General features: G+C 43.7%; 1 protein-coding gene across 4 annotated transcripts in view; it reads right to left on the bottom strand.

Annotated features, from left to right (window-relative positions):
- CDKL1 (cyclin dependent kinase like 1) overlaps positions 1–18,646 on the bottom strand; it is a 412,368-nt gene that overhangs the window by 219,012 nt on the left and 174,710 nt on the right. For all 4 annotated transcript variants that reach the window (XM_085626994.1, XM_085626995.1, XM_085626996.1 and 1 more), the window contains one exon: positions 9,843–9,964. In XM_085626994.1, coding sequence (XP_085483120.1) covers positions 9,843–9,964 — 122 coding nt within the window. The remainder of the gene's footprint in view (positions 1–9,842; positions 9,965–18,646) is intronic.

Below are 18,646 nucleotides of genomic sequence, written 5' to 3'. Positions count from 1 at the left end.
GTTGGCTGGTGTCCCTAATTGGATAATTAATGTCATATTTGGTACATTTCCTGAAAACTCTTAAAATAAAAATGCATATCTGGATCTGACATTATACAGATATTTCAACACAAGAATCAGTAGATGTAGGAATGCTGCCTTTCCTGCATGAGCACCTCGGGGTTTTCACCTTTTTAATGAACTCTATTTTTAGGTGGTATTATGACTCTGTGCATTGTGACAAGGTCATTCACTGCAGCGGGTTGCAACCAAAAGGTGACTAAGTCCACCCAAAAACTCTGGACCGAAGGAAGGTGGCAATTCTGACAGAGTGAAGCAGTCTCAGGGACCTTAGGAATGCAGCTTATTCCCGCTTGGCGATTTTGTGCCATAACCAATGGCTTGCCTGGGCCTCCACCTTTGAGAGACTCTCCACAGCGTCAGTGTTTGCCTTACCCTGCTGGAGGACTTGGAAATCCAGAAAATACATTAAAGGGGTTATTTTGTGTTTGGTGGGCTGCACTCAGTACTGCAATGCAGCAGGTGCATGTACTTTGCTGCCTTGGTCACCTACAGCCTGCCATATGAGGCGATCCTCACCTGCCTGTCAAAATCTCTGTGCCTTAAAATGAGCCACCGCACATCGGCTCCTATGATGACAAAGTAGGTTTGCTGAATGGCCGCCATGTTTCAAAAACAAACTCCATAAGCAGGAGTTTATTTCTGGGAAAAATAGAATGGCCCCCACACTCTAGGAGTCTTTCTCCCAGGATGTGACGGCCATTTTTCATTTTTGATGTTCTGGACTTCCAGTTTCTCTTTACGATCCTGAAGAGAAAACAAGCATATGCAATGCAATCGATCTCGCCTTTGGGACCTTATATGCATTAGCCTGGGTGCTGTAACATCTACTGTTCTTTAACATGGAGGGAAAGTAAGCACCAAACTGCATGGCACGCCAGTTATGGGACCACATGGAGAGAAATATTGCCTTTCAGCAGGAAATGGTATAGTCCAAAGCTCTGTTTTTAATATAAAATCAGGGCCTTCGGTGGTCATATCACTGAAAATACAAGATTAAAAAAAATATTATTGTTTGGGGGTGCTTGTGGAAGACAATTTCTATGGACTGGAATCTAGAGAATGCTAAAGTGATTCTGGTATTTTACTGACCTCTGCTGGTTGTTTTCCATCAAGAAAATTAAATAGGGGCAGTTGAACAAGCAGAAAGCAATTCTGTGTTTTACTGACCATTACTGGTCGTTTTCTAACAAGACAGTTAAATAGAGGCAGTTGAACAAGCAGAAAGCAATTCTGTATTTTACTGACCTCTACTGGTCTTTTTCTACCAAGACAGTTAAATAGAGGCAGTTGAACAGAAAAAAAGAACCTACTCTCGACATATTCATACTGTTGCGCCTCCAGAGTACCTGTGCATTTTGTGTGCATTGTCTGTATCTCCTTGTGTGTCATATATATATATGCCCATGCACCTTAAGCATGCATGGAAACATTTCCAAATAAGAAGTGATGTTCCCAGACTCAAATCTTATCTTCCTCCTCCGTACACAGGTTTGTAATTACTTGACTGCTCCGCTGCTTTGAAGATTTGGGTTCAACTCCACCAAATTCACTGTCTCAATAAGTGTAAACTACTTCGATAGGCGAGGGCAAGGAGAAGCAATCGGAGGCAAGTTTAAACTGATTGACAGGATTCGGGGCAGCACTAGAAGGCTCAGAGCCGCAGAAATCCTGCAATTGGTTAGAGAAAACGTGCCGCCGAGAAAAGAGGTTAGTAATGTGACGCTAGATATACCCGTCACGTGGGCCAGACGCGTTGCTAGGGAACTTGCTATAACAGGAACTAATGACTACCAGCGAGCTCCACTTAGTGCACTTTACAACAAATTTGTTTATAGACACGGCTAAATATACCACCTGTGTCTACGTTTTGATGTTTAAGATAGTTGTATGGTATTGCAACGTCATGTCTGCGTGAATTTTTTGCACAACCATGAAGCTTTTGCTTGCAACAAAGCGGCCTCCCTTCTCGCTCGCTGTCCTTGGATTTCAAGGGAGCAACACTAACTTGCTTGTCACGTGGTGTGAACGCGATTCTTGTTGTTTTACTGTAATGTAATGGGATGTAGTCATTACGGAAGCTAGACTGGGGCAATTGGATTTTGTAGTCTGTTCATTCGGGGACTGAAGGTAAGCCTGAAGTCGGTAACCTTTAATCTGGTTCAGGACGATTGACATTAAAGCAGCATTAATATGTGTTCATTGTGTTTTTTAAATAATTATATTCTCTAACTATGCGCATTATTGCATTTTTTCCGAAAGAGGTATAATATTGTATCTTTGTTGTTAGAACTGCCCATAATGTGTAGAGAAATTAGTCTCCGTAGAGTGTGACTTAGTAGGACACAGAGAAAGTGTCACTGACATACTAGTCTGCTATAGTACTCATTCCAAGCAAATATTTACTTTATTCAGCTATTAAACACCGGTGCTCAGTGTTCTCATGTACCTCTGCATTACATCAAAGTTAAAGTTTCCAGTGTCTATAAGTGACGATAAAAAAGCATCTACTCCCAAAAGTACAGATACATCGAGCTACCTAGCACTGGCACATTTTTAGTAGCACCTTTAGTTCTTATTTGTACAGTCTGGGTGACACATTTTTATATCAAATGCATATTTCGCTACGCTGCTTTTTCTCTACCCTCTTAAATGTGCAATGGGTGGAGAGTGGATTCTGGTTGCAAGTTGAATCTTGCGAGCGTTGCTTTTCACGCCAAGGGTGTGCTTACCAGTGACAAGACAATGTTGCCAAGTTCGTAGAAGGTTTAGTTAAAATAATGTGCAGTCCTTTTCCCAATTTGAATCGGCGCGGATACATCAAAAGTCCAGTTTTATTTTAGTAGGCATCGAATTGGAGAACAAATAATCGCATTGGTAGCATAACGCTTTACAGCAAGCTAGGAGCACTCCCTCCTACGTCATGCCAAACCAAAGATGGTGTTGGCCTGTCCAGATGGGCCGTCCTAAAAGTGGACAAGGCGGTAACCCAAAAGCCCAGTTTTCAATCACGCGCCAGCATTTAACATAAGCGATTACGCGTGCCAATTGAAAACAAGGGCGGGGCTTAAAAGTCCCTTCCGAAACTGTATTGACTCCAAAAGGCCCTTGCATGGACAGAGCAGCGAATGCGCGCTACTAACGCCAGGCGAGACCTAAAAAGTATGTCAGAATTCCTTTCTTAAACAGAGTAGACAGCCTGATGTTCATTGGGCTAAGAATTCTGCCATCAGAGCCAGCAGTGCACTTGGCCTATCCCACCAACTCAATTTCCCTTACGCAGCCTGACATCGTGCCTAGGGCCAGGTTAACGGCAAACTCAACATTCTTATTGGTGCTTTGTGTTTTCCTGTGTTTTTTTGCCTCTCCAGATCCGCTTATCTAACTGCATTTTTTTGGTGTCTTTTTGCTCAAGAAATTGTTCTCTAAATTGCTTTGCAAATGATATTGTGTTGTAGTCTTGTGTTTTGAATTGTTGGCACTGTTTAAAATAACATGCATTTTTCTAGGGATTTGACCGTTGCTTCTACCACATCTACAATGGTGTGTTTGATAAGTTGGTAGGGGTAGCCCACTCCCAAATGATTACTCCATGTTCTGAAATCACTTACCATTTTACTCAATGTGGGAATCCGTGTGAAGGAGTCCTAATGATCATGGTTTAACCAAACCTAAGGTGAAAATTAGGCCCAGGTGAAATTTCTATTACAGTACCATAATCTTGTGTAATTTGGGGAATTTTGCATTACGCTTGTTACATGACATTCCTGAAATTACGTGATTGTGCCATGTGACAAACTTTTAGGCAGAGCACATGAATAACACAGAATGCGACCAACTGTTGTTTGTGGCATCTGTGTTTGTTGTGCAATTGTTTTTAGTGCTAAATGCTTACCCGTGTCCAAGTGGACACAGGGGCATGTTTTGAGCTACAATATAGTACTAAGGGGCATATTTACAAGCCCCTATCGCCACAGGACCGTCACTTTTTTCGACGTTCCTGTGGTGATAGGAGGTTCGCCTTATTTACAAGGTAACGGCTTAACGCTGCCTTGTAAATAACGCCACCTTTCACGCTATGCTTAGCGTGGAAAGGGAGGACAATGGGTGTTGCTGTGGGCGTTCCACCGCAACACCCATTGATTTTGACAATGTCCCAATTTACAAGGGCAGCATAATTATGGGGCAGCGCCAAAATTAAAACCTGATCTTACCCTGGCGCAACGAGAAGAAATATTTAATTTCTCCTCGTTTTTGCTGTTTTTATGTGTGCTGCATTGTGCAGCACACACGGAAACAGCAAAACGCCAATGATTGTTTATGTACAGGAAGGTCCCCCTTCCTGCACATAAACTATCATTTTAAAAAAATGCTGTTTTGAAAACTATGTGTGCTGTATTAAGCAGCACAATGCAGCACACATAGAAGTTACTAAACGGCATTTTAAGATTGTTGTAATCTTCCCCTCAACGCAAAAACCCTTGCACTATTGTGCATGGGTGTCTGCGTTGGAGTTAGGCTGCTGAGTTTAGCGCCAGCACAGAGGGAAGCACAGGGCTGCACCATATTCTTGTAAATATAGTGCAGCCCGGCGTTTCTGAAGTGGCGGAGTGCGGCGTTAAGTCAGGAAGGCTAACGCCTCACTCCACCACTTCCCTTGTAAATATGCCCCTAAATGTCAGCTTTGCATTCCATGTCATTTCTCATACCTTTACACAATTTTGGGGAAATTTCATGTAATTACTCAAACTCAAATTACGTGAATGGCGCACAACTTTAGTTACAATGTGTTATTTCCAATTTGAAAAACCCGAGCCTAAGTAAGAGCTAAAAGACCAGAACCAAAGCTTCCCTTCTGTCAAGGAACCCATTGCTTTGAGTGTTGGGGGAGGGCAAGAGAGCACTTAATTGTCAACAGCAAGCCATCCAAGAAAGAATGGAGAAGGAAGAGATAAGTATGGTATTACTGTGCCAAAAACAGAGTTAGGATATGGTTTCTGATCTCTCTTCTGATCAATGAGACAGCTCTACTAAGCAGGCCCTAGATCCTTTGCTAGAGATGAATCCCCATAGGGAGAGCCTCCTTCGCAGGAAAGTTTGACCCTGAACAAAAATGGCACCAGAAGCAGTGAAAAGGAACCCAAAGAAGGGTGCCACACCCCTTGGCCACAGACTGATGCTGGGGGAAATGGACGATTCTACACAAATGAACGTGGTTTATTGGAAAGGAAGTACGGCAGTTCAGACTTTGCCTCAAAAAGCCATACATCTCTCTGGATGCCTCCATTTACACTGACTCGACAGCAACGGAGATACAACAAAACCAAAGAACAAGATACACTCTAATCCACAAACCAAAGAGCATCATCTAAATACAATGGCGTTGTTCTCGCCATGCAGCATGGGACGGAACCTGAATTAATTTGTGTTATACATAAGGCACACACTAGAACTGTATTGCATTCCTGCAGCAAACAAAAAACAAGCATTGGCATAGCCAATAGGTCTCGCCTTTGGGACCTTATAAGTATTTCGTTATGCAGCAGAATATCCTTGGTGCAACAACATTAACTGTTGCATGGCTAAATACTTACAAGGTCCCAAAGGCGAGACCTATTGGCTATGCCAATGCTTGTTTTTTATGTTGCCGTAAAAATCAAAAGCATGTGAGAAGAAAAATATGAGTTGGATGAGCCTTTTGCAGTTTTCTCCCAGCTTCACTGCGTGCTGTATAATTTTGTAGGCAGTCCCCATACTCTCGTTTCTCTGCCGAGGCCCTTCAGCTCGGCTGGTTTGCAGGGGTGATGAGAGCCTCAGTACTATGCGGTGTTTGTCAGCATGTGGAGAGAATAGTAAAACAGATGAAGAGCAGAGTTTTTCTGAAGGCCTGCTTTGGCAGCAATGCTAAAATCTCAACTCGTATTCTATATGAGGGTGCAATTACACGATCTACATCATGAAAAACGCACTAAAGTTTTTTTGTTTTTTTTAAATGGAGAGTGAGTGATCTAATTTATCTCACCGACAATAGACCAATACCTCTTTATGTGCTGTTTTCTAACCCTTACTATGGCATATTTTGATGTCTAGGGCTCTGTAAACATCATGTTTTGTTATTGCTTAACACAGTTCACTATGGAAAGCCCAGAAGGATGAAGGGCTGGATTTATCACGTTGAGATTATAACTGTGAGTGCAGGATGCACCCAGACCGGCGCGCAATGCCCACTGCGCTGAAAGCGCATAAGCTGTGTGATGCCTGACCTATGCGTAGACTGAGAAATAGCAGGGCTGAATGTATAATTTATGTCTACCCAGAGGCTTACCTCTGTGAACAGTAACTAACAGTGCATTGTAAGAAATGTAGAATCGAATGAAAGCTTTGTGTGCTTTTTCTTCTGGATGGTATCTATGAAAAGGCAATAAATACACCAGCACTCCCTTGTGTAGCTATTGCATTGCCGTCTCCTGACTCTTCCAACTACTGTAGTTTGGTAACAAAATGCTTTTGAAATCTTATTCCACAGTCCAACTAAGCCTGTGTCCATCAAAAGCAGTATAACTTTTGATATTGGTAGAACAGGTTTCCAATGGAAAAGCAGTGCGCTATGAAAACACTTCTGTATGTGATACTTGTACCAATGTTACAGGGACAAACAGGAAACCTGACAAACTGGAAACTAAGGGGCAGATCTATGTTGCAGTTGCGCCACTTTTACGCCGCCGTTGCGTCACTTTTGTGACGCAGCGGCGGCGTAAACCCTGCGCCATGTTGCGCCCTATTTACATCATGACGCATCTATGGAGATGCGTCACGGTGTAAAGCCCTGCGCCACATGAAACCTGCGTCAGGTTTCATGTGGGCGTTTCGACACAGGGGGGGGCGTTCCGTCGCAGGAACGCCCCTGAAAAGTGACTATAAATCTATAAGATTTCACTGAGTCACTTTCCCAACGCTGATGCGTCAAACCCCTGCGCCTGCTTGAAGCAGGCGTAAGGCTTGACGCACCATGTTAGGGATAGGGTAGGTTGGAACAGTGCTGGAGTTGCGTCGCGCTTGCGACACAACTTCAGCACTGCGCCAACGTTACGCCGGCAGATACGTCACGCCTCTGCTTGTCCTTGTGCCACGATGCACCGCATCGTAAATGCGGCGCATCTGCGGTGGCGCAAGGGCAAACTTGCGTGACGCATCTTCCCTGGCGCATCCATGCTGATTTGCAGGGATGCGCCAGGGAACATAAATCTGCCCCTATGTTCTTCGCCTGTCTCTTGTGCCCCATTCAACATTGTCCTTTCGCTACCTAAGGCGGTCTAATTACTTTTATTAGCATTGACACTTATAAACAACCTTTATAGAGAATAAGGTCATTCTTAAAGGAATTTTGGATAAATTTGTAACATATGTCCTATTTTATAAACGGCGATACATTGGCACGTTTTAGAAAACAACATTGATATTTTAGTGGATCTGATTCTTAGTGTGCAGGGGGCTTCAGAACAGAATTGAAAGCATGGTTGTTGTTCTGATAGAATATGCTATTAAGAGGCACTGTTTATGTCAGAGTGACCATTTGTACTGCAGTAGTACATATCAGCAATTTATTGTAGTGCCGCTGTAGCTCACACAGAATAGACTGCTTCCACTCACTCATACCATAGGGGAGCATATTGCTCAGAATTACGGCACCAAGGAAGTGGAGGCGCAAGTGTGGGTAAAATGGGAGCCCGTATTCGAGCAACATTTTTCAATGCGTAAAAATGGAGCAGATAGATTCCTACAAGAAAGCACTGCAGCGTGCAGAAGTTTCAGATGCTTCGAAATACCCACCCCCCTCCGTTTGTGTCTGGAGAAGAAAATGGTTAAACAGTATTGAATCTTACCCTGGTCAATAGGGAATTGGATACCACAGATCACCGGAAGATGGTTCAGTGGTTAATACTCATTGTGGCCTGAGGCACACACATGCGTTGTCCCTGCCAGGGACTCGTGAGAATGCATAAAACATGAATCCATCCCTGTGCCAGAGGTGCACAGACGTTTCTCTGTAGACAGTGGTACGAGTCTTTTAGGAGCCTCAGCCACGTTGCTGTGGATGGCAGTATGTTACACTGGAACTCTGTGAGCTGTAGAAGAGTGTGTTTATATTTGTAGGTATCTTGCATTTGACTGCTGCTTGGGAAGCAAAATGGAAACCCTTACCAGAACACAAATGCAAATGATACAAAAAAGCAGGTGGTTTCAAGCCGAGTCAGATACCTGGAACGCTTGATGAAGGCTTGATTGGGGAGAGAATGTGGTCAATCGGTTTAGACTGCCGACTTTGGTGCAGGAAACCAGGGTTCGAGCCTCGAGGTCGCGTCCACATCCTATGATTCTGTGCAAATCACTTAATCTCCCCGTGCCTGAATGTGTAATGTAAACACGGTGGTATATAAAGCGCTCCAATACCTTCGGGCCGAGTTCGCGATATATAGAAGATGCAAAAATAAAAGGCGTCCTTGCTCCGCTTCCAGAATTCAAATGGTTGGCCTCGATCACGTCTTTTTAAAGTGACGAGGTAACAACAGGAAAGACAGCATGCAGCGCAGGAAGGCGGGTGGACTGCGTGCGAAACCCGGATTCCAAAGCTGGACCTGCGCTGCTCCCTGCGGCCGTGTCTGAGCCTGTCTTTGTAAATAAGCAGGTCCCCGGTGGCGCGGCCCCATAATGAGGAATAGGAAAAATAACAACTAAACATGTGTACAACAAGGAAGTTAACCGGGGAAAAATGGTACCGCCGGCCACAGCTTGCAATGCATGTGCGCGAGTGGTGCGCGCGGAGCAGTAATCACGCCATATGGCGCCTCTGCTCAAGCGCGCGCCCGCGCACATGCACTGTAGCTCTAGGCCGGGGGTAGCATTTTTTGAAGCCCTCACATAAAGTCTTGGCAGACCAGCGCAAGCGCTGGGTCAGCCGAGACCTAATAAATACAAACAGAAAATGGACAGTTTGACTTTGAATAAACCAGTGGCGACTCCTACGCAATGGCGGAGGAGCGTCGCCCCACTGCCTGGCTTAGAGCCAGCAAATGTAAAATAAAACGATGTTCTTGCATGGTTTTATTTTACATTTGCTGGCTCTTAGCCAGCGGTGTTGGGACGGGCAGGGCCGAGGCATGAGATGGGGGAGGAGAAGTGCTAGTGCACTCCACTCCCTAGGTGCTAATGTGTGTTTGTGTCTCAGGCTGACCAAAACACACATGCGCACTTAGGTTAGGAAACCCCACAGACTCCCTGGTCTTTCCTGCCTGCTCTGACCAATCCCTGCGCTGCTCTAGTACTTTAAAAAAAAAATTTGTATCTTACTCTTACACTTACACTTCCACCCCCGCCCCCGCGCGACGCCTCCTGCGCAACCCCACCACCCTTTGTTTATGGCGGCTGCCGCTAGAATTAATAACATAGAGGGAAGAGAAAATGCGACAATTTAAGTAGGGAGGCTTTTAAGCTTGTCTTTAATTCGAGCAGTGATGGTGAGGAACAGAGTTCAGAAGGCAAATAACTACAGCAAATATCCATCTTTGATGCTGCCTTTCCAAGCTATCTTGTCTTGATATGCATCCTTCTAGGGCTGCTTCAAATATAAACTTTCCTCAGACCCTTGCATAATATTGTATAATTTGAAAGAAAATGTAGATTTTCATAGTTGGAACTGGACTACCCTGTTCAGTTTACACTGCACGTTACCAAGTCTCTTGTGCACAGAGACAGCAGATATGTCTTTCCATCACATAACTCACCCTCGTTGGTACCGGTCCAGTTCGTGAAGTACGGTATGATCACAGTATTCAAACACTAAGTGAAGCTTTCGTTTTCTCCTGAAGACCTCGAGCAGATTGACCAGGTTGGGATGCTTGAGTTGCTGAAAAACAAACATGAGTTGGGGTTAATTGCTGTAAAGTTAATCTGCAATCAAAATAATTTATACTGCCATTTTTAGAAACTAAATGATCATTTAGGTAGAAGCCTGCTGAATCATAAAATGTGATGAAACTTTCTAGTGGTTTTTCATTTTGCAGTCTGAATATTGATTTGTGTTTTAATAAATAGGGTACTTGCTGATTCTGGATAAGTTGACTGGACAGAGATGAACATAAAAGTTACTGCAGTTAAAAGTGCTCCAACTGAGGCAGGGGGCGGATACCACATAACCCGCTGCTAGGCACAATCGGCCCGTCCCCTTCACTTCGCCTTCGTTTCCTGACTGCGGAGACGCCGCACGATGAACGTCCAGAACACCAGCCGAAATAAAGGATCGGCAGCTCTTGGCCGTGCTATGCAGCAGTGTGTAGCGTTTGTGGCGAGAAGTAGTTTCCTGACCAAAATGAGGCTTTTTATGATGCAATCGCTCCAATAACATCCAACATGGATGTGAAAGCAGTGCAGCACAGGGAACCACCGGGTTTCGCACCAGGGGTAAGTGCTATGGCTGCCTCCTAGTCATTTGCATGTTCGCCCGGTTGTGGGTCGCTGGGTAGGTTTTTCCCCTAAAATCTCAGACACTTCTATCCTGGTGGGGCTATCGTCAATCTGAGGTTGGCACCTGAGACTGGTTAATTAAAGGAAAATAGCGAAGGCCGCTACAACCATGGGGAACCCTCCTAAAAGCTGCCAATTTTGTTGGAAATCAATACTCTGCTTCAACACTCGCCCTTCAGTGAAATACGCGTGGGCAAAAGCAGTTCGCAGCTTTCAGTCTCGTCACGGCTCCGGGATGGCAACAAGTCCACTGAGCTCAGAAGAAGATTTATTATCAATCTATGAGGAAAGAGAGTTGGGAGTGGCAGGTGCCCCTCCGGAGACAGAGGGAGAAGGTGTGGTCCCAGGGGCAGACTCCCATAGAGGCAGAAGAAGGAAAAGAGAACAATGAGAGAAATAAAAAGACTGAGAGCAAAGAGAAAGAGAATGAAGCCAAAAACGATACACCGCTGGCTGGCACAGTAGATGGTACCATGAAACGTATCAAAACGAAAGAGTATACACTGTTTACGAAAGGGAAAGTAGTGTCATTGGGTCACAATGGGTCACATCAGCACTCTGATATTGGTGCACCAGCAGCTTTGCAGGCTCTTGCTCTAGGCTCACCCACGGGATGCTGAAGATCAGAACACTGAGCTTCAGCAATCTCAGTCTTCAAGCCCAGATCTAATTCAGAGGCACTCTCGCAAGTGCACCATCAGACTGCAGTGCCATCTTGGTCCCAGGAGATGCAACATCAGAATGTACAGGATGACGCAAAGTTCGCTGCACAGGGGGATATAAAGACAATGCTCAATGTCATCTTACACAAAATTAGAGAACTCAAAGCCTCACAGGCAATTGAAGAAGCAATGACACATTTTCCAGAATGGCTCCAGGAAGCCGAATGAAGTATTTCACAACTAGCGGATCAAGTCAGCTCAATGCAGGAGGAAGTCAGTCAGTCCAGGGAGCAAATATCTTCACTGGAATATAAAATCAAGGAGTTGGAAAATCTCTTGCGCCACTGTAATCTACAGATTGTTGGGAGTTCCGGAGGGTTGTGAGGGCCCTCAGTTCTTTCAATAGGTGGACTCTTTTATTAAGACTCATGTTTTGCCAGAATATTCAGAAGCATCGACAACTACACTAGCGCATCTGGTCCCAGCTCAACCATTTCCAAATTCGAAACTGCCTTGCACTAAATTGGTGAACTTCGCTGACTGTTGTCTTAAAGAGTGTATATTAGCAAGGCCATTGAGAAGAAACAGTTTTCAACAACAGAAATACCTCAGTGTCGTATATTTTCAGATATGCTGGCCACGGCATATTACACTCCAATGGCTCTCCACAGAATGTATCCATCAGTGGGGGATCGCTGCTTTCGCTGTCAGACACAGGGGATGGGAAGTTGTTTGAGACAAGACTAAAGTGTCCGAAGTTTTTGTACTGCTTTATAAAAACTTGTATAAAAGTAAGTACTTAATACCCCAATACTTTTAGGCCATCAGGTTGCTGAAGGTGGCAAATGGCCAGTTAGAAAGAATGGCTTTGGGTAAATTAGCATTAGAGATAAAGCAAGTGCTGTATGCAATGCTCAGTGGGAAGGCTTGTGGCAATAATAGTCTTCCTGTCAAGAGTTTTCAAAGCATTCGCGGGCGAGCTTCCAAGAGTGTGGAGGTTCCCTCTAGTTTCAAGGAGTCAATGGTTGTTAGTTTTTTTTAAAAGGATAAGAATCCAAGGGATGTCAACTCATATCGCCCAATTAGCTTGTTGAATACGGATTACAAGATTCTTATGAAAACATGGGCAATTCACATAGACCGGGTTTGTGGCTGGTCGGGAGATGTCAGTCAATACAGGATTTTTAATATACGCAGTGGACTACTTTGCTGTTAACCAGACTCCTGCAGCTATAATAATGGTCGATTTAGAGTAAGCATTTGACATGGTCAATTGGAATGCTTTTTTTATGGCTTGACAAGGTCTGGCATCCCTGCTCAATTCATCATAATGCTGCAGAAGCTATATCAAGGGGCTCAATCAAAGGTGTTTGTGAATTCTAATCTTGAAGAGGTGGTAGATATAAACAAGGCAATGCATCTGTCTCCAATCTTATTTACTTCCTTTTTAAGAGCCCATGGGAGTTTAGATTGGGGGCAATGAGGGGATTGAGGCCCCTGTAATATAGATGTCCAAATTTAAATTATTTGCGGATGACATGCTTCTTTACCTTGGGCCAGAAAAGCAGATTATCCAAAAGCTGTTGGAGGTGTTTGAGCAGTTTAAAAAGATTGGGGGATATAAAATCATGAGAGCAAAACGGAACTGCTCCTATTTAATACCTCCGTTAATAATCTCCTTCCTTCTCATCAGCAGCAAGCCTGCTCTCAAAACCCAATCCGCTACTAAGGGATCTATGTAACGAATGTGGTCATGATGAAGAAGATTAAGGAATTGTTGGACAGATGGACACCCCTTCCCCTTACACTAGTAGGTAGGGTAGCCCTTATTAAAGTGTCCATTTTACCTTTGTTGTTATTTCTTTTTTCAAATGTCCCCAAAAAAGTTAACAAGAGCTTTTTTAAGGAACTTGAGGCACATTTCGGGCGCTTCGTGTGGAATAAGAAGGCTCCCAGGGTTAAACTCTCTGTACTCCTATTAGACATCACCCAGGGTGGGGTGACATTACAAGAGGTGCAGACCTATTATGAAGCATCTCTTCTAGATGCATTATGTTATGTTAATGAGATTTGTAGAGCGCAACGGTTACCCTGGGGTGTCCTGGCGCTATGTACTGCCTAGCCAGAAGAAGGAGGAAATCATTGAGTAAATAGCCAGGTCTTCAAACCCTTCCTAAAAAGAAAAAGACTGGAGGCATTCCTCAAATGGAAAGGCAGATCATTCCAGGCCCTGGATGCACATGCCGTAAAGCTCCTGCCACCCCAGCTGGCCTTTTTATGTCTCGCTGGCTATCGCGTAAGTGATCGCTCAGCGAGACTCTAGTAAAGGGGCTCCCAAAAGTGCTCCCAAAAGCGGATTGCATGGCAAGCACGCGCACAATCACGTGCATCGTGCCCCCATGCAATCCGTTTGGCATCCTACTTCAAAGGGTCCGCTCCCCCGCCCCCGCCAAGCGCGCAAGCCATGCTCCGCCGGGCTTGTCTTGTTTTTTTTTTCTTGAGGTGCGCACGCTTGTCTTGTTTAAAATGAGAGTGCACTTTGAAAAGCACACGGAGAAACCAAAATATTTCATTTTGAGGAGAATGTCCGATCAACTCTTCGCCTGAAAACTGCCTCAATTGAGCCTTCGATCAATGATATTGACGGAAAGGGACAGTCCATATGTCACTGCGTGTATCATCCAATAGCGTTCCGTCCGGACGGCCATCAATCACTCTCTAATCATGTGATGGAGTCAGTGTAAACATTGCCTTCGCAAGAAGGGCTGCGCGCGCCGCCTTAGCATCTTCCACACAACACGCGCGGAAATTACACACACAGAGGGGAGATAATGCGCCCGCCGCTTCTAGAAAATGAGCCTTCTGGGAAGTGCTGAACGTCGTCGCCAGATCGCCTGTCTACCTAATGACAGGGCGAAGGAGTTATATTGTTTTTGAAAATAGCAGGTGTTATTCCTCTAATGCAAGGCCCTTGTTAGATGCTGCTATTGCGGTATTGGCAAGCGGTTGACAATGGCCACAATACAATAAAACGCCTTAAAAATGCGTAGGACTCGGAAGCGGTTCTACTCAGTGATTTTCTTTCAGTTGTGAGTAAGAACGACGAGACCCCGAGCGATGAATCCACCGAAATGTCATTAGATAGAGAGATGACCTTGAAATGACACTTGCCCGATTGCGAAGCTCTCGTTCGAGCCAAAATGCTATTTCGATGAAAAAAATGAGCGAATACAACATTTATAAAATGACGCTGATACTCTAACGTGCCTGTGCTAAATTGACCAGAGACAGCAGCACATCTGTTTATACATGATTAGTTGGGGCTGTAATGCTTATTGGCATCTGTGTAGCGCATCTATCTTCTTTCGTTGGTCTAATCGCTGGGGGCCCCACGATTAAATGTCAGAACAGAATGCAGAATAACTGCTGGGGCACAGGATATAGCAGAAAAGCTTTTTTACTTCATCTTTTTTGTACAGTCGCAGTAGGTGGGGGCACCATTCCCCCTAAAGTAAAGTTATCTCTGCAAAAATCACCGCTTCAAAAGCTGATTAAACACAGGAGAGGGTCCTCACTGTGCCACCAGATGTGCACAAGTCTTAATTAATTCACCTTTGATATTGGGCTGGGAGACAGGGTTATCAGCAAAGCATGCGTTTGATTGATTTTCGGTTGGTGGAAAAGAGAAGTTCTTCCAGTGTAACTTCCGCTCCAGATGTGCTTCCTCCTGATTTAAAGAGCTGCAAGAAGGTAGCAGACAAAGCCTACGCGCCAGAAACTCTGATCGATACCATACATAGCCAAATAACTTTTGGGAAAGGCATCCTCTTTATCGCTATTTTTGCGGTGTCAGAGCGAACCACACCTATGCACTTTTGTAAAAAATTAAATCTTTGCAAGCTCACAAACATTGAAAGAAAGAGGAGCATCTTGGCACACACCATCCCCAGAGAGCCGAGGGTGGGCTCCCAACCCCACCCAACCAGAGGTCATCCACTTGAAGCCAAATTCCCAGGCGCAGGAGGCCCACACTTCTGCGACAAGCATTGGCATAGCCAATAGGTCTCGCCTTTGGGGCCTTATAAGTGTTTAGCCACGCAATAGTTGATGTTTTTGCACCAAGGATATTATGCTGCATAACTAAATACTTATAAGGTCCCAAAAGCGAGACCTATTGGCTATGCCAATGCTTGTTAACAAAGGGCTTAGGACCTTTTTCGCTCCAGAGGACCGGAGGGTCCTGCTGGGAACGTACCACCTGAGTTTGTCCTGCAGGTGTCGTGGACCTATCCAATTGAGGGCCTTGAAAACTGTACATAGGGCCTTGAAGCATACTCTATGCTTCACAGGAAGCCAATGTAACCTGGTTAATTCTTTTTTTACCGAAACAAATTTCGGAATACCAGATAGCAACCTAGCAGCCGCATTTTGAGCCATCTGCAACCTGTTGACCAGATGTTTACGGGCATTCAAAAGAATGCCATTACAGTAATCTAATCTTGACATAACAAGCACCGTGACCACCACGTTAGCATTAGTAAGATTGTTTGATGGGAAGAAGACAGTCAATCTCTTTTCTTTTTTAGACAGAATGTTTCAGGAAGTGGAATCTCAGCTGCTGGTCTTTATTAAGACAGCCAAACTCCCAAAGAAAACAAGATATAAAATTATACAGGAGCCAGACTTCTAATGTTGAAACTTAGGGGTATTGGAAATTGGTTTAGACTACTACAGGACAAAGGGGGCAGTCAGCACCGGCCAAAAAGTGTTTTAGATAGAATTAGTCGTCAACACAATGCACTGTTTTAAAGGTAGAATGGCAGTCTATCTTGCTGTTAGGCCACAAGGCTTTAAGGCCACCAAATTTCAAGAGAATGCCCTTATTATCTCACTGGATGGCATATTACACTCCAATGGCTCTCCACAGAATGTACCCAGCAGTGGAGGATTGCTGCTTTCACTGTCAGCAACAAGGGCTGGGAGGATGGTTGCATAATTTTTTACCTGCCAAATGGTGGCACTGTTTTGGGAAACTGTTTTTTCTGCTCTTTGTCTTGGTTTCCAGATTAAGAGTGATCTGGATGCTCTTTGGGTTTCTAAGAAAGTGTCAGAGCAATGGGATTTATAGCTATGGCTTCATTAAATGCTCGCTCATTGATCCTACAAATCTGGAAAACATCTAAAGTACCAACACACCAAGAGTGGCATAATAAAATGGTTTGACATAAAGGTTTGAAGAGACATATGAAAAAGGTGGAGGGTCTAAAAAGATTTAACGCCTTGTGGCAGTTCATGGAGGCAATAGAAAAGGCGGCCCCAAATGCAGCAGCAGTGTAGCAATTCTTATTGGAAGGGAGTTTAATAAGGCATGATGGCACTTTGTGTGTTGCCTGTTGTTATACGTATATTGTACAATACTTCTGAACTTTTTCAGATGGCTCCCACTACATGTGTACTGTAGGAAATCTTTTTTTTTAGTAGAGTATGTATAAGCGACTGGGAAGGTTAAGAAGCTAATTTGGCACAAAGGCACTTTACTGTTGAATATAATTTACTATATATGATTGTTTCTCAATGAATGAGCGATCCTTGAAATTATAATTGATCATCAATTTTTATATTTTCTGTGGATAATATGAACGGCTATTTATATTCCATTTCCATGTTATGTCTTTTCCAATATGTAATTACTTTATGATTCTGCTCAATAAAAAATAAAAAAAAGTTACTGCAATTGTCAGAATGACTGACGCGGGGCCTGGTTTATTTGTTTTTGAGAATATAAAATAATATATTAAAAACCTCTATGTATGTGTGAATGCAATAGACTTGATCTTTGTTAGTCCGATTGGTGTCAGAAGTATATTAATTTTTCATAAATGAAGAATTATGTTGTTCCTTTGAATTTTATCTTGCAGAATTAGAGGTTCATCTGACCTATAGGTTGTCCTCCTAGCTAAGCATTACTCTCTGATTGGAGCATAAAGATTTTTGTCTTGGAGTGAGACTACAGGAGATGGGAGGAGACACTAAACTGACTCGGCAAACACGAACCAGCTATGTTCACAGGGCACAGTACTTGCCACCATTCAATATTGTTGATTCAAACTGCATGAACTCACTGAGGATCATCCAGTCAGCAAAGCATCTGTGACTGGGAGCATTTCAGAAGTGTGAAGATTGGTCAGGATAGTGTCTCAAAATCAGCATTGAAGATTCTGTCAATGCTGGGGCTGAACCGTAAGCATTGTCATGATTTTCTATATAACATTTTAGGAGTCATTTTTACGGGATGACTATCATGGTTCATTACCACTATGCGTACCACATCTAATGAAAAGAACATAAAACGGACTCTCAGGAATGCAAACAGAATACAATTTTCTTTTTTTACCTATGATCCATTGTACCACAATGTTCTGACTGATGGGGCGGGGTGCTGCACTGTGTGCATTATTCCCCTCACAAAAGTCCATTTCCCCTTCCTACATGAACACTTGCACTCGGCCCAATCCAAGCAGCCACCGAGAGGGTGCAGCACCGGCATGTAAAGCCAAGGAGCCACAAACCGGTTTGCTAATATGTCTATCCTTCTCTTGAGAAAGATCAGTCTGGGTTTAGATTACGCAGCCAGATATTGGAAACACCCAATGAAGTCCTGTGGATTGATTAAAAAAGTCAATGCAAATGACTAGAAGGCCAACAAAAGGGGTTGATCAATTTCCCTTTCTATGTGTACCGTACTGTGGGATGAACCCATAACAGACTGACACACCCACAAATCAAGATAAAAAAAGGCTGACCTGAGTCCCCTTTCTGTAAGTATTATTGCCATTAATATTATGTATGACTTTTGGAGATTCTGCTAAAGATGTACCGGTCTCTAGACCAGGCCAAAAAACTTGTAAAAAAGTTATTATAACAAGAACCATTATTATTAGTACTGCTACTACTAAGGAATTCACAAAACCCACAGCAAAACTAATGGAAACGTTTGACATTTATGAATATTCAGGCATGCTGTAGTGGAATAGCACATGGTAGAAAATCTATTGAAGTACAAATGGCAGAAATGTATACAACTCTTGTACCGTTTCCTACATTTACCCCTGAACAGGATAATCTTCCCATAAACCCTCATGAAAACAAAAATGGAGCTGTATCCCCTTCCTTTAGGATATAGAAATTTCCATCTGCAGATCAATTTTTGTGCTCTTCAGTGCATCATGCTAAATTTCATTTAAGAAATGTAAGAACTATATTCTGTACTATATTTATCACTATGAAAACCTTTCAATTACTCCAAATTTGCACATTTGAGCTAAGTCAGTTGCTCTTTTAACAGGCACTCAGCTCGCCATATTTAGGTGTGTATAGATGTCTTAGACCACAGGGTACTTGTG

Source organism: Triturus cristatus, chromosome 9 (assembly GCF_964204655.1).
Source record: "Triturus cristatus chromosome 9, aTriCri1.1, whole genome shotgun sequence".
Classification (NCBI taxonomy): domain Eukaryota; kingdom Metazoa; phylum Chordata; class Amphibia; order Caudata; family Salamandridae; genus Triturus; species Triturus cristatus.
This window is presented reverse-complemented; position numbering and strand designations above follow the sequence as displayed.